Raw genomic sequence first — 16,746 nt, forward strand, 5'->3', positions numbered from 1 at the left:
ATCACAGGACAAGGGACAGAATGGCATTGTATGCCTCAGATTTGCCAAAGAAACCAAACTTGAGTCTGGTCCATACTGTGCGTCCAGCTGCAAAATCTGCAGGAAATGCAGAAGACAGAGCAACAGGGTCAAGTGCACCACAGTGTGCATTCTGCTAAATTTAGGCCATGAGGTTCAATGCCCCAAATTCTTTGAATGAGTTCCTGGAGCTGCTATAATGAGTGGTCACAAACAAGGTAGCTTAAAACAACAGAAATTTATTCTCTCCCAGTTCTGGAGGCCAGAAGTCTGAAATCAAGATGGCAGTAGGGATGTTTCCTCCATGGAGCTGCTCCATGTCTGTCTCGCAGCTTCTGGTAACTGGCAATCCTTGGTGTGCCTTGGCTTGTGGACACAACACTTCATTCTCCGCCTCTGCTCTCATACCTCCTCTACATTTTCTTCTCTTCTGTTGTAAAAATAACTGATATTAGATTTAGGACTCATCCTAATCCAAGGTCATTGCATCTTGAGGTCCTTAACCTTAATTATTCTGCAAAGACCATTTTTCTAAATAAGGTCAAAGTCAAAATCAAAGTTTTAATGGGCATATCTTGTGGGGGCAGCCACCATTCAACCTACTATACACGTCGAGATAAATCGTGAGGAAAATAAAAGGATAGAACAGGAACTATAGATTAAAAGAAACTTAAAAGGCATATCAATATTTTTTAAATGGGCAAGATGAAACTATAGTTTATAAAGATGCATATTTAGGTCATGATACTTTAAAAAAATACAGAGAAGAGAAGACTAAAAATATGAGGCTAATGGTTACTTTTGGTGGGAGGCAGGGGGCTGTGATCAGGATGGAGCATACAAGAAAGGGACTTCCAGTCAATGTCATAGTTGCCTAAGAAGCCAATTTATAGGGCAGAGATTGCTAGATCACGGATGGATGCTCGTGGATGTTTCTCGAAGTGTGTTCTGCAGACGGCCTGCATCACAATTACTCTGTTTATAATAAGGCACATTCCTGGACTCTAATCAGAGATACAGATTCAGTAGATGTGATTGAGAGCTATGCTCTATGCCAGAAGTTCATCCCAGACTTATTTAAAAAATGCAGGAGCTTTAGGGGTGTCTGGGGGGCACAGTCCATTAAGCATCTCATCTCAGGTTATGACCTCCTGGTTGTTGGACAGAGACTGCAGTCGGGCTCTACACTCAGTGCAGTCTGCTTCTGATTCTTTCTCCCTCTCCCTCTGCCCCTTCCCACTCTCTCTCTGTCTCTCAAATGAATAAATAAAATCTTAAAAATAAATAAATAAATAAATAAATAAATAAATAAATAAATAAATAAATAAATAAATAAATAAATACACAAGACCTCTATTCACACAGTATCTTCCTGGACAAAGACCTGAAGGCAAGAAACTCTATACTGGTATCTAAACCATAATCTATAATAACTAGAATGGTCAAGTTTCTAGAATAAGCACCTAGAAATTTTGTTTGTAGTGTGTGATGTGGTAATGGCTTAAGGACATGATCTTCCTAACCAGAAAGATAAAACAGAGAATGTTACTTCTCTATGGGCAACTAACTGAATTGCACTACAGACGCCTTAAACTCTTAAACGAGTCTTCTCCAGGCCCTAAAACTTTAAAGCTATGTACTCAAAGTCCAATGTGGCAACCAGATTTGACTGAAATGAAATTAGAGGCACAATTTAAACATTAGCTGTTTCAAAGACTTTCTGGGCTTACGAGCAGTTTCTTCAGCTTCCCGAACCTATGATTCTTTTTTTTTTTTTTTTTTTTTTGTCTCATGATTTAATATTGAATTGCCACAAAACTGTTGAGCAGTATTGTTTCTTGGGAATTACTTATATATCGATCTTATGGGTGTTGGCAAAATTGTATTTTGAAATTGAAAACGAAGACTTTTAGGGAAGATTATAACATCCAGCTTCATATATGTATTACATATGTGTGCGTGAGTGTGTGTGTACGTGAGTGAACAGGAATTCAGAGCTTGTTATGTTAACTGGCAGGATGAGAAGGGGCAAGAGGATGAGAAACAAGAGAATCAAGGCATTTAGGCACAGGAGTGGCAAACTCCAGCTGTAGCTAGAATAGAAAGTAATGGGAAGAAATCCAAAGTCACACAGCTGACTCCAGCTCTCAATATCTAGTGCTGGAAGAAATTACCTGGAGGGACTTGTTATATAAGATTCTTGGGCCCTGCCTCAAAGGATCCCGACTCATTAAATGGTTTGGGGAGAGCTCAGGAATCTGCATTTTTACGAACTTCTTAGGCAAGTCTGCAACAAGTCATACTTTGAAAAGTCCTCCACAGGGGCTCTGGCACAGGCTGACAATTAGTGTCACTGGTGTCCGGCAAGGAATAGTATCTTGGCAGCAGTACAAGACGAGGTGAGTAGCAGTTAAGAGGTGTGAGATTTGGGTAGGCAGGCTAGCAGACCGAATTCATTCCCCAGGGCTGCCATAATAAATTGCCACAAACTGGGTAGCTCAAAACAACAGAAATTTATTCTATCACAGTGTAGAGGCCAGAAGTCCGAAACCTAGGTGTTGGCAGTGCTCTGTTTCCTCCAGAGTAAAGCCTATGGAAGATTCTACTCCTTGTCTCTTATGGCTTCTGGTGGCTGTTGGCATTTCTTGACTTTCGGCTGCTCATTCCAACCTCTGCCTCCATCCTCACAAAGCCTCTCCTCCTCTGTGTCCTTCCTTTGGGTGTCTTCTATAAGGATACTCGTCCTTAGATTTAAGGCTCACCCAGGTAACTCTAGGATGATCTTGAGATTCTCAACTTAATTACATCTGGAAAGATCCTTTTTCCAAATAAGTTCACAATATAGGTTTCTAGTGATAAGGATGAAGACATGTTTTTGAGGGGCCACCATTCAACCAATTACACAGGCCAATTTTAACAACTAGTTGCCTGGGCCGCTGTCAAAGCAAGATTTGAACGGGGGTGGTGATTGGCAAGGGCAGTGCCAGTCTAGTGTTAGATCAGTCTAACCTTCAAGGAAAGGTCAGGGAGGCTCAGACTTAGGAACCTGCCAGAAGCCATGAACAGATGAGGTGGGAGTGGGACGAGGAGCAGAGCTGACTTTATTACCCTGAATTTCTGAGTCAGGATTCTATAATCCCTACTAACCAGGTCATGACTGTGCTCCTACACTGGGACAAAGCTAAGCTGCCACAGCAAGTGGACATCCAGGGGTAATAGGAAGATTTGAGGCTGCGAGTCAGATTGGACTACACAGAGCTACAAAGTGCAATCACGCAAATAAATAGAATCATAAACAGCTACCACTTATTGAGCACCTGCTATGCTATTTGCCTGGCGCTTTACATTTATTATTGCCTCTTCTCATCATGACCTTGTAATATGGGCACTGCAATGTGAGTTCCCACTGGACATATGAGAAAACGGGCTTTTAAAGATTAAAGTTATATAACTAGTGAGTGGCTCCAAAAGCCCATTATCCTTCTCCTGAAACATGCTGCCTCTCCACAAATCAATCAATAGCCTACCTCAAATTTTAGCATCTTATTTCATGTCACTGCACATGTCAAAACATTTGTTTTCTACCAGGTACCCTACGTTAAAACTATAACGTGGCTAAAGGAGAATAAGTAGTTCAAAGCTTTCTAAACCAGATTCACAGGTGGGGATCTGGATTGTGAACACTTGCTCCTCTGTGACTGTCATATTTATCTCAATGTAATCACTTGTGGGGAGCTCTAGCGGGGATTTTTGTACACAGTTTCAAATCCTGGGCTTGTCTCTAATCTTAATAATGCAGGTCTGTCACCTCTCCCCCCCCCCCCCCGCCCCCCACAATCCTCACTACCACCATCACAAGCATGCTGCCAATGAAGTTCTATAGGTGGTGATGACCAAATAGTTAAAGTACTAGGTTTCTCAGTAGCGCCCAGGGTGGAAAACAGCATCGATAGAACAAGATCAAGGAAAGTGCTGATACATTATGCCTCTAGTCCAACAAGAATTGATGCCCTTTGAGTATCACCTAATCTGCCCTAAAGATAGTGTCAGATTTATGGTAGAGTGCCAATAAATGTGTGGGTACTAGGCCATGTGTCCTCAACCACCTTGCATGCAAGACCAGAACTTTCCTGAGCCTGGCGCAAGGTTTAACAGGACTTTTATCTCATCCTGTTTCAGACTAGGTAACAGGGCTGAAGCATTAACGAATCTGAGCCTCAGGCCTTTCATAATACTGGTCAGGCCTTTCATAATACTGACTATGTGAGTTTGGGGAAATTATTATTATCAATAACAACAGTAATAACGTTCTGCAGAAGGGCAAGAAGAATCGCAACCCTCATCAGCCCGTGAGCACCAGCTTAGCAGCTAGTGTGTACAATTCTCGGTGACTGGAATTGCGAGTGACACCTGACATGTATACATTTCCCCACATTCCTGCTTTTTCCTTTTTCTGTTCAGGCTCACAGAAGCAATCTTCACTTTTAAGACCCATGAACAGCTGCACCAGTACAGAAGTCAAGGGGGGCACCTGGGTGGCTCAGTGGTTGAGCATCTGCTTTGGCTCAGGTCGTGATCCCAGGGTCCTGGGATAGAATCCCACATGAGCTCCCCATAGGGAGCCTGCTTCTCCCTCTGCCTGTGTCTCTGCCTCTCTGTCTCTCTCATGAATAAATACAATCTTTTTTAAAAAAATACAGAAGTCAATTTCACAATCATTTAACAGACTTCTGGTGACAATTTCTAGTTTACTTTAAAAAAAAAAAAAAAAGCCGTTTAAAGGGTTTTGGAATGGATCTGGATCCTTGCGTTTGCTTTCAAGTCCGAGAACTTGGTAGGAAACCGAAATTGCAAAGCGCTGGTGCCTGGGCGTACGGCGCTTGCGGGGAGCAAGACGTCATCGTGGGAAGCGTGCACTTCTTGGGATTACTGCTTGGCTGATTAGAAACCCGCAGATCAGTCCTAGATGAGCCCTAATTAACTGCCCTGGGTGCTTCTGGGCCAGTGGTGGGCGGGGCGGGGCGGGGTGGGGGGAGTGGGGCTGTGGGGTGGGGGTGGCTTGTCGGCTGGACTCAAACCAATACTCGCGGTAAGCTTTCGCTCCAAACGTTCCAGAGTTAATTTTTTACCTAAACGCAATCCTGGCTAATAATGAAGCTGCCAGGAATGATCTGGAACGCTAACTAAAGTGGTGCCCGCAATCACGACAGGCGAACCTTCTGCCCCCGCGATCCCGCCTGCCCACATGCTTCTGTCTATCAGCCTGGGCCTCGGGATCAGCTCTCGCCGCCGCATTGGTTGGATTTCAGGAAAAGAGAAACCCCACGATTTAAAGGGCTCAGTCCCACCTGCCAGGCATGGTCCGCACGGTCCAACTTGCCTTTGCAACATTATCTGGCAGAATCTCCAGCTGGTGTGCATCTATCACACTGACTGGCCAAAGGAAAGAGAGTTCCCGCAAGTGTCCCCTTGGTCACCTTGACAATTTCTAAAAGCGAAACTTGCGCTCGGGACTAGATGCGCACTGAGTCTGCGGGGCGCCGAGCGCCTGCCCAGGTCAGCAGCGCCCGCCCCGCGCGCGGGCGGGGACCGGGCGGGGCCTGGACGAGGCGTGGTCTTCCGTGGGAGAGAAGGAAGGGCTTTGCCCCGCCTCCTAAAAAAAAAAAAAAAAACCTGCTCTCGCCCAGCCAATCAAGGAGGCCTATGCAAATGAAGCCCCTGTCGCCCCGGTAACCGTGATGCACGGTAGCCAATGGAAACCAGCAGGCCGCGGCCCCGCGCCGCGATTGGGCCGTAAGTCCGGAGCCAGCGGCCCAATGGGCTGCGGGAACGGTCCTCGGCGGGTTGGGGGGCGGGGATACGCAAATATGGTTTGAAAAGCCGGCGGGAAATCTGAGTTTCGCGGGAGGACCTTGGCGCGTAAACCGTATCCCTTCATTCATTGTCAGCAGCAGCTTCCTGGAGCCATTTTTCAGCTGCCGGCCGCAGCACCCGGGCTGCCGCCGCCGCCTCGCAATCCGTTGCATCGGCCGCCCCCGACGCCTCCATCCCCCCTCGGGGCCCGGTATCCGTGCGGCCGGGACCCTCCTCTCTCCAGAGCCCCGATTATTTTTGGCCCCCGGGGCCCGTGCGGTGCGGAAAAATAAAAAAGAAAAGAGAGAGAAGGGGCTCGGAGGCGCCGGGCGGGGAGGAGAGAAGGAGGAGAGACTTGGAAACTCCGACTGCAAATAATAAAAGAAATTGAAAACAAAACGTTAATATAGCATAGCAATAAAAAGAGCAGGAGCGAGAGATGAGAAAGGGGATCCAGCCCGCCCTGGAGCAGTACCTGGTGACCGCCGGGGGTGGGGAGGGGGCGGCTGTCGTCGCCGCCGCCGCTGCAGCCTCCATGGACAAAAGGGCACTGCTGGCCAGCCCCGGCCTCCCCGCCGCCGCCGCCGCCGCCGCCGCCCCGGGCGCGTACATCCAGATCCTCACCACGAACACTTCCACCACCTCCTGTTCCTCCTCCCTCCAAAGCGGCGCCGTCGCCGCCGGCCCCCTCCTCCCCAGCGCCCCCGGCGCGGAGCACACGGCCGGCAGCCTCCTCTACACCACGCCGCACGGACCCTCGGGCAGAGCCGGGCTGCAGCAGCCTCCAGCGCTGGGACGCGGCGGCGGCGGCGGCGGCGGCGGCCCTCCGGTAATGCCCTCCGCTCCCCGGCCCGGGCGGGAGGGGGGCTGGCGCCGCGCGGGGTGGTGGGGCCGCGCGCTCGGGCCTCGCCGGCCGCCCTGCGCCGCGCGCGGCCTCATTGTTGGGCTCGTGCGCCCCCCCGCCCCCCGCACCCCTGCGCCCGGGGTCGGGGGGCTCGGCCGGGCGCGCGGGGCGGCGGCGAGGGCCCGGGCGCCGACCACGTCACACGCTCCCAAACTTTTCGCGGCCCCCCTGCGCGCCCCGCACTTCTCCCTCCCCCACCCCCTCCGCTGCCACTCGAAGCTTCCTCTTTCTCGGGCGTAGGAAGGGGTCACGCCCCGGATGGAGAAGGGGGTGGGGGAGGGGGTCGGGGCCTGGGGAGCGGGGAGTGGGGGGCTCCGGGGCTCCGGGCTGCAGCGCGGGGGTGCGGGCTGGGCGCCCCCGGCCGGGCCGCGAGGCCCTGGGGCTGGCCGGGGGTCCCCGGGGCGAGCTCGGGGCGTGCTCGGGGCGCAGGGGCTCCGCTGGGGCAGCGCGGGACACACTTGGGGGGTCTGTCCGTCCCGGCGACAAAGGGGCCGGGGCGGGGGGCGGGGGGCGGCCTCGAGGCCAGGCGCCCCGGCCTGGGCGCATCCCGGCGGTGGCCGCGGCGGCGCCCGCGTGGCCCGTGCGCCCGGGCCTGGCTCGCCGGGCCCCGGGCCTGCCCTTGACCCGCCTCTCCCCTTGCCCCTTCCTCCCCCGCCCTGTCCCCCTCCCCGCCCCGCGGCGGCGGAGGGCGGAGGGCGGAGGGCGGGGGCAGCCGCGTTCCCGTCCCGCCGCCCGGGTCTGTCCCTCTCCCCGGGACCCGCCGGTGACGTTTCGCACACGTGCGCGGAGGACGCGCCTGTGACTGGGGAGGAGGCGGCGGCGGGAGGGGGCGCTGGAGGGGGAGCGGGGGGCACCCACTTCCTCCTGCTCGCCGGCTCCCTGGCCTGGGACGGTCCCGGCGCCCTCGCCCCCGGCCCCGGCCCCGGCCCCGGCCCCGGCCCCGGCGCGGCCACCCTCGCTCGGCGCTCGCGACCCCCCGGGCGCCCGCCCTCGCCCGCGCCCGCGCCGCCGGTCTGCTCGGCCCTCCGGGCCCCCGCCCCGCCGGCCCCGCCGCCCCCGCCGCCCCCGGAGCCCGGCCGGTTTCGGAAATGCCCTTACAGCAGCAGGTCAGTGCCGGGACGGCCGGGGCCCGGGGCCCGCGGGGGGCTGCCGCGGCGGGGGAGGCGGTGCCGCGGGGTTTCGGAGTGGGGACGGGGGGTTGGGTGCTCGAGGGAAATGAGTAAGCAAGAAAAATCCAACTAAGTAAATGCCCCGGCCTCCGGGTCTAGGAGCCTCGGGCCGGGAGTGTCCGCCCCAGGGGGCGGCTCTGCTGTTTACGTGGATTTTTTTCTTCCAGGGGGCCGAGGGATGGGCGATCGGGAGCCGGGGGCGGGGGGGGGGGCTCCTCGCCGAGGGCCGAGTTGAGCTCTGTTTTCTGTCTCCCTTCCCTTGTGCCGGAGGGGGAGGGGGCGGGTCAGAGGGTAGGGTGTCTGCAGGATTCCCAGGCCACCCGCCACCCCCTCCCTTTGTCCCTGTAATTTATAAAGCGCCTTTGAGAGATGATTTAGGTCAGGATGCGGCTTCTCTTTTTGTTGATACTAGAAAGAAGTGTGGCCCGGAGGTCTCCCCCCACCCCCCACCCCCCTTTCTCCTTTTCTCCCTTCCCTGCATGGCTCCTGTCGCCTTCACCCTCGTGGTGAGGCTTGGCCCCCACGAGGCTGCGGAGGAACCCAGAGTCGGAGACGTGGTCGGCAAGACCAGCCCGTTGACCTCACCTTGTGTCACTTGCAAATGGATTTATTTTGTGCGGGATCGAGATTTTTGCAGGGCTCTTCGGAGGAAGTCAGCCCGTAGCCAGCACTTTGGGAACTGAGATGGGTTTCGGAATAATGAACGTTTTTGATTCCCTTAACTCTTTTCCAATTTCGCCCATGGTTGGATCTTAACTGCTTTCCAGCCCGGGAGATACTTGCTGAGGATGTGTGATAGAGTCTCAAAAGAAGCTCATCGTTTTTTTAGTGACAAGGGTCTGCCAGCAGGGGGGAGGTAGAGTACAGTACCTACTTACACATACTGTATCCTGTATGCCGGATCTCAGTCTCAAGAATATTCCATGCTGTTCACATTAAATACTGTTGCTTGACCTGACCCGAACATGGTTAGAATATATTTTAAGCCTCTTGGCCCCTTACACAGTTCTGTTACTATATCCTCCACCTAATCCGAAACAACCAGCTATTGACATATTTCTTGGATTGGATTCAGATTTATGGGAGAGTAGTTTTGATAATGGGAAATTATGAGACCACCAGATTGCTGGGTTTGTGTTTCTTTTCTTTCCTTTCCTTTCTTTTTTTTTTGAATCTTAGCCTGCTTGTCGAACCTCCAAAGCTGTCTGGCCAAACTTACATGTGCTTCATTGTATTTCAAGTATAAAGATTATCCTCACTGTCTTCCAAGTTATTTCAAAAACTTTTATCTTTCTTTCCATGGGATTATTATTCCAAAGCCATGAGCACTGAATCTAAAGTTTGATTTTCTTATCGAAAATATGTTAGTTTTTTTTGGGTTTTTTTTTTGCTAAGTCTTGAAATTTGGTTCATCTCCTTGCCTAAGTGAGAAGACCGCTAGGGCGTAGCTGAGTGATTGCCTGAGCAGAGAGACCATTTAAACACTTGGTGTCCAAGGAGAGGTCGAGAACTCTGTTCTGGTGGCCGGATTTGCAGACCCACCTGGTTCCAGTTCTCAGGAACATCTAAGAACTTAATAGGAGCAGATCCTCACCTTATTTTAATGGGAGAAAATAGAGGAGTACTGCCTTACTGGCTGTATTGTCTCTATCATTGACAAATTTCATGATCTTAGGCAAATAACTTAATTTCTTAAGAAAGTTTCCTTTTCTGTAAAATAGGAGCAACAGCAATACTAACTTAAAGGTTCTTTTTAAGGGTTAACTATGATAATGTGTGTAAAAGACTTTGCACAGTGCCAGGCAAATGGTAGATGTCCAATAAAATTAGTATTCAGAAATGTGGTTTCTTCTATAACTTAGAGAAATAGTGTTAAGACTTGGTGCACAGTCCTTTGTTTACATGTGAATAAAATGCTTATAAGTTTTCTAAGGTGATATCTAATTAATTATACCCAATTAATTTGGGTTTTTATATCCACAAAACATGGCGGTTCTAGCAATGGGTAAAATAGGGGCATGTCGGTAGGATGGGACTATGCAGAGATGGTGTCAAACTGTCTGTATATGACCTTGTGCCCTAAGATGTGATAAATTTAGATCAACTCACCCTCACTTTTTCACCTGGGCTCTACTTCTCCCATGACTCCACGGACTGCTAACATTTGGGTGCAGTCTGTGCTTCGTGGCTCTTGCGGAACTGTGCTCTAAATTGTCACCAAGTCAGAGGCATGCTCCAGGTAAATTCATTTTCAGATGGTGAGCCCTTGGAAGTGGAAGAATTATTCAGAACCATAGCCAGAAGAGCTATTTTCTGGAGCAGAAAGGGTTTCCTCATTTTCTGCCTCTTCTAAAAAGAAGGTGAATTTTATTTCCTTCTAGCCCTAGAAAATTTGGGATGTATTAATATGAGACAGTAGCCTTTCACATCTGATTTAATTTAATCCAGTCACAGCAGCCTACTGATTATACTCTGGGAGAGAACCCATGGTGCTTGAAATTTCGGTGTAAGAATGGAGGAACCGTAGATGCTATAGCTGGGTCTGGTTTTTTGTTGTTGGGTTTTTTTTTTTTTTGTTTTTTGTTTTTTTCCTTGTGTGAGTATAAAAGAAAAATGCTGGGTTCCTGTGGTTCTATACTCAATAATCTTGCTTCTGCTGAGCTATATGATTGATGCCAAGTTTAAACTAGGAGAGAATTTTTAGTCACTACACACCCCAAAATGGAAGTTTTAATATAATGCAGTGCCCAGACTCTGGACAGTTCAAATAGCTCCACTATAATCAGTACCAAGGGCGCCACTCTAATCATCCTCTGAAACAAAGCACCCTTAAATGTGGCAGTGTGAGCTAAGGAACTCAAGCTTGCGAACAGGAAAGGATTTTTTGTTTTGTTTTGTTTTGTTTTTCTATAGGTCATCACCTTGTGTAATACTTGGAAGAGGAGATTCTGAGATTAATGTTGTGCTGTGTAAAGCTAACTTGAAAACAGAAAATGATACTCAAAGCTTAGACCTGAATAAACAGCAGCACCTGGAGATTTAAAGGCTGGAGGGGCAGGGCAGGTGGGGAGTTGCATTTATTCTCATTTCTCAGAGATCTCATGCAGTAGTTTTGATTCATCTGTCTTGGGACACCTGGGTGCCTCAGTGGGTTAAGCATCCTACTCTTGATCTCAGCTCTGGTCTTGATCTCGGGGTCCTGAGTTCAAGCCCTGCGTTGGGCCCCATGCTGGGCGTGGAGCCTACTTTAAAAACAAAACAAACAAAACCTCTTCTGTCTTTATTGCCTTCCAGAAGATATACCACCCACGCACCTTTAACCCCCTTTCCACTGGATTGGGACCTATTTGGCAAAGCTTCAGCTACCTCCTCGTTTGTTTTCTGGCTGGTTTTCTGATTTCACAGGATTTTGTTGTCTTCTATTTGTCCAGTTTACATCCAGTTTGCCAGGCTCACTGGCTCCCATTCCTTTGGAACCACCTCCTTTCTCACTAACGTTGTTAAACCAGAACGAGAGAAAACCAACAATTGCCTGTGCTCAGGATATCGAGTCCCACATTGGGGCCATGAAACCACCCCACAGAGGGCAAGGCACAAAAGTAGATTTCAGTTCTTACCAGATTCTCTGTTTCAATTTGGTTTTTCAAGAGGAACTTTCCTGAATTCTTTGAGGTACTAAGCATGTGGTTTAATGTATATTTTCATGCTTGTTAGCTGCTTAAAAAGTAATGTTTTGGGGACTGTATTTACAATTGTTAAGAAGCATTTTTTTTTCTGCTAATCATTTCTCATGGGACGAAGAAGGACAGATAAAGTAGAAAAGCAGTAAATATCGGAAACCACTAATGGTATCTCCTTCCTCCTACCCTGATCCGCTCTTTGGCTTCACAGAGTGACTTGGAAAATGTATCTCACACAGAGAGAAGTTTACAACGAAGGCTTAGAAAACAGCCGAGGTGGGGCCAGGAAACCCAGGATGGGTTGATATAGAAGGATAACACACATCGCTCTTGCTCCAATAAGAAGGAAATTGGTTTACTTTCTGTTGTCACTTTTGCTTCAAACACTCTCCCCATCCCCCAACCCCCAAAGAGCAGCGTGTTTGTAGAAGTTAAAGAATGTACAAGTTACAAAAATGTGTTCTTAATCTTCCGTGGACCTTAAGTAGGGGAGGAGGGGGTCAGTCCTGTGGCCCTGGTGGCCGCAGTCATCTGCTGTATCTCTTTGAACAAGAAGAGATAAAGCCCACTGGTTGCCAGATTGTATCACAAAGCCCATGCACTTCACTTTGCTGAAGAACCTGAGCAAAACAGGCCATTACTTAAGATTTGTCAACTAAGGCAGGGGTTTGTGTCAGCTGGAGGTTGATAGGGAGAACTGACAGCTGATGGAATAGGGAAGGGATTAAAAAAAAAAGTTGACCCTTGAATAGCACACACACACACACACACACACACACACACACACAGAGTCAAAAATCTGAGTATAGCTTTTGACTCCCCAAAAACTTAACTACCGATAGCCTTCCTTTGAAGCTTTACTGATAACAACATTAACACATATTTTGCCTACATATTATATACAGTGTTATAATAAAGTAAGCCTGAGAAAAGAAAATGTTATTAAGAAAATCCCAAGGAAGAGAAAATACACTGAGAGTACTGCAAAAAAAGAAAAAGACAACCTCATATAAGTGGAGACGTGTTACTTCAAACCTGTGTTGTTCAAGGGTCAACTAAAAGTGACTAGTCTGCTTTCTATTGCTGTGGCCCAAGTGTCTGGGGCTATCTGTAGGGTCCAGGTAATACTCTTATAACTTACCAGTCCCTAAGAACAGTACTTTAGGTTTAACACAGGCCACAGTCGATGATTCCCACTGGTCTTTGTTCAAATCATAACGTTGAGAGCTATAAAGCCAGGGAGTCATCATCTGACCCAGTCCCCTTCATTTTGCAGGTGGAGAAATTCAGCCCCAGTGGAGTTCAGTTACTTGCCCAAGGTCACAAGCTAGCTAGTGGCAAAGCCAGGACTGAAATTGGAGACTTGAATTCTTAGAGGAAGCCTCATTCACCAAGAAAAAGTTAACCGTGTCTCATGGGCCCTAAATAGGAGAATTGGGATTGATTGAGTACCTTTTAGATGGTCCTCAGGAGGGGTTGCCTTTTTTTTTTTTTTATGTACACATATGAATAATAACTTACTCTCAAATGTTCAGAATAAGCAAAGCTGCTTTAGATGTTAAACGAAAGGGATTTTTTTTTTTTTAATGGAAGGAATGACTGACTCTACACAAACAATAGTATTTTTAAAGCTTTGTTACTTACAAATCGGTTCTCTGTGTATAGCACATTGCTGGTCCTTAAAAGGTGAAACATGTACTTCACAGAGAATAGAACCTAAGAGGATTTTTGAAACTTTCTCCAGGACAGGGGCCCCACATAGATCCAGTGTTGGCATATTTGTCCAGGGCCAGGCACGTCCTGAGTTACTAGACAGGTTTTCAGAGGTCCCAGGTGCTTGCCCCTTCACATTGGTCCAGATGCTCTTCCCGCAGGAAGCCCTCTGGTTTAGCAGAGTGGCTGGTCAGTTAACTCTTTCAGAGGAAGCCAACCATCCCTTAAAACCCAGAACTAATTTCATGAAAATGTCTTCTTTTACAAGTCGAACTGAGAAAGCTTAAAAATAGAAGCACTTCGAGCCTGAAGCCTAAAAGTGAAACATAATCTGAGGTGGCTGTAGCTCACCCACTCATTAGGGGCTCGGATATATGGCCTGTCGGTCTGCCATCTACGGACCAGACAGGGGCCACGTATGGAGAGAAGGTCTCTTGGCCAGTGAGCGCTCAGGAGCATGATGACAGCAGCTGTGGTTATCAGTGAAACTTCCTTTCCCAGAAGGTATTTTGGTAAATGGAGTCTGCCTTTCAGGCGGCGAGAAGCTGAACGCCCTTGGTCCTCCTGGCCAGCTAGTGCCTGGCTACCCCGAGATCCTTTTGGCTCCTTTTGGCTCCTCCGGCATGCTCTTGCCCGAACTGCTGAGAAGGGCTTCTCCATGCTCTAGTTTTCATGACCCCAAATGTTGTGGTTCAAGACACTGGGGTTGTGGAAGGGAACTCCGGGCCATTGGAGCTCACTCCCTCCTTTGCCCTGTGCCATTTCTGATGATCCGAGGCCCTAGAGATAGGAAACCAGAGCTGTGGCCCCTAACCCCTTCTCCTTTGAGCCCTGCCGGGTCTGGCAGCCCTCCGGAGCGAGGGAGGCTCCTGTGTACGAAACCATACCTCACCTTGGAGGCGGGTGAAGGGCAGCCGAGCAGGAGGGGCCGGTGATGGAGGCCAGAGCCACAGCGCCTGGGTTCTCGTTCTGGCTCCGCGTGTCAGCTGCGTGGCTGGGGCTTAACACCAGCAACCTCTGCGTCTAACTTCCTCACCTGCAAAATGGGAGACTCCCAGCACCTGCCTCCCAGGGTTGGCACCATCCAGGGAGTCCCTAAATGTAAAGTGCGCAGGGCCAGGCCTGGTGCACGGGAGGGATCCAGAGAGCGGAGTCAGTAGATGGATGGCAGAGCCATCCTCCCCTTCCACGGCCACCTCTTGGGCTGTCCTTTGTGGCCTGTTTGACACACGAGCCCTGTGTTCGTTTAAACCCAGTTACCCCTCCACAAGTGGCGGTGAAGGCGGAGGAGCGGGGCTCCGGGCAGTCTGCGCGCGACACGGTCATTGGGGTGTCTCTCTCCAAGCTGTGCTTTGACTTGGGAGAAGGAGCTGCTGCTTCTAAGAGTACTAGCAGTAGTAACAGCGTCGTGACTAAAATCTTTGTTTCCGTGATTAAATGTGTTAATAAAGCCGCACTACCAATATGCATTGCGCGGTTAACACGATTTCACTTCTGCACCGTCTACTGTGGCAGAAATCAGGGTGTCTGAGCGCCCTGGGCCTCCGCCGGCCTGGAGGTGCTGTCAGGGTAGGAGGAGGCTGGGAGGGGAGGGCAGGGCCGTGGTGCCCTCTGGAATCGGGGAACCTGACCCGCTCTCAGCTCGCTCCCACCCTTCTGCCTGGCTTCCAGAAGGATGAGAACTGCAGCCTTCTCCGGCTGCTTCTGTGACTTACCAAGTTAATTACAACCTTTTCCCTGGTGTTCTTCGGGGTACGGGGAAATCTCGCCTTTCCCGTTCGGCCTCCCATTCCTCCCCGCTTGGATGCTGCCTGGCAGGGTGCTGAGACGGCTGCAGGTCGCCCTTTGCCCGTGGGTTCCTTCTCCTCCCACTCTACCCTCATTCCCACTGGCCCATGAGGTACGCCTCCTTGTGGCCTTATCATTGGTGTTCTTGACTCACTCCTCCAAGCTCCAAGAAACCTGCCGGTGGTGTTTTCGTGTGATCCCTTCCACGCGGGAGACCGCAAGTTTTGAGAGGCGTTTTCATTAGACCTCTCATCTCTGGTGTGCTTGGCACCCTGGTGTGCTGTTGGGGGTGCAAAAGAAGTATGAGGTGTGACCCGCCCACTCTCAAGTTTACAGTCTGTTTGGGGAGACAGGCTTTAAACACAAGGTGATTCTCAAGCAAGACTAAACAGGAGTTGGGAGGAAAACAAGACTCATCTAGTCTTCAGTTGTGTGGTGTCGACAGGAAGCACCAGCTGGGCCATGAGAGTGGGGAGCTCCCATGGTCATCTGTCTTGGAGCACACCGGGGTGCGCATTTGAATCATCTGGGCACTTTCCAAAAAATACCAAAACTCAGGTCCCACCCAGATTAATTATTAGAATCTGTGAGGGTGGGATCCAGACATGGGTTGTGGGTTGTTTTCGTTTTTGTTTTTGTTTTTTCGAATTGTCCCAGATCACTTTGCTGTGCATTCTCATTGAAACCACTGAGCCAGGTGGAGAGGGATGATTGAGGAGATTGTTCATGGCTGGGGAAACACCCTAAGGCAGAGGTTAGGGAGCAGCAGATAGGTTACATTAAGGAGAGACCAGTTGGATTGAAGTCAATATGGGGGAATGGTTAAGACCTAACATTGGGTATGTTGGTAAAATTGGTCTAGAATAGGGACTGGCCTTCCTGCGAGGGTCAGGCAGGGAGTTAATGGGGGTGGAGGGTTAGGGGTGTGGAGGCTATGCTTGAAGAAGAAATGCCCTATGTAAAGGGGGCCGTGGGGCCCTGCCCTAGGCAATGTCTGCCAGAGGGGAAGGCAAAGCCCTGTGTGTTGCCACATCTTCAACCTTCTTATAATGCCAGAAATCTACCAGTTTTAAAATGTTGGCTCGATTAAATAGGAAAATGTGCAGGCCAAACAAAATAGGTCTCTAGGACAGATTTGGCTTAAGGGCTGCCACTCAGCAGTCTCTGGTCTATGGGATAATAATAGCTAATGTTTATTGAGTGCCCACGTGTGTGGAGGGCACTGAACTAAGTGCTTTACACACATTAGCACATTATCCATGTAACAACCTATGAAGTGGATATTATCATGGTGCTTGTGCTGCCCAGGAGGAAACAGACAGTGAGGGGTTAAGGGGCTGGCTCTGATCCCCACTGATGAGTGGGGCAACCAGAAATGGAACCCAAAGAGCCTGGCTACAAAGTCTCAGCTTCTTCCTGGCTTTTATCCTCTATGGTCTTTGGCGTTGTATTAATTATATAGTAGAAACTCAAGATAACCTGTCAAAAAAGAAATAGCCCGGGGTTTTTCCAAGCCTACCGGAGAGTAAGAATTGCCTATAACACTGGTTCCAGGCTCTACCTCTACCCTCCTCAATTAGAGGGAAATACCAAGATCTTCTGATCTCCTGGGACATTTGGC

At 49.8% G+C, this 16,746-nt stretch overlaps 1 protein-coding gene and 1 long non-coding RNA gene across 2 annotated transcripts in view; one reads left to right on the forward strand and one right to left on the reverse strand.

Moving 5' to 3' along the window:
- Positions 1-237: 237 nt before the first annotated feature.
- LOC102157225 lies at positions 238-6,450 on the reverse strand. The gene is made up of 3 exons (XR_005384385.1): positions 6,347-6,450; positions 5,367-6,239; positions 238-448 (listed from the first exon to the last, which is right to left on the reverse strand). It is a non-coding gene; the product is annotated as an uncharacterized LOC102157225 (long non-coding RNA).
- Positions 6,451-7,820: 1,370 nt separating this feature from the next.
- E2F3 (E2F transcription factor 3) overlaps positions 7,821-16,746 on the forward strand; it is a 74,002-nt gene continuing 65,076 nt past the window's right edge. Inside the window, exon 1 of the mRNA XM_038584265.1 lies at positions 7,821-7,881. Within this exon, the coding sequence (XP_038440193.1) occupies positions 7,864-7,881 (18 nt within the window). The 5' untranslated portion in view covers positions 7,821-7,863. The remainder of the gene's footprint in view (positions 7,882-16,746) is intronic.

The sequence above is a fragment of the Canis lupus genome, chromosome 35, assembly GCF_011100685.1.
Source record: "Canis lupus familiaris isolate Mischka breed German Shepherd chromosome 35, alternate assembly UU_Cfam_GSD_1.0, whole genome shotgun sequence".
In the NCBI taxonomy this organism is placed as follows: Eukaryota; Metazoa; Chordata; class Mammalia; order Carnivora; family Canidae; genus Canis; species Canis lupus.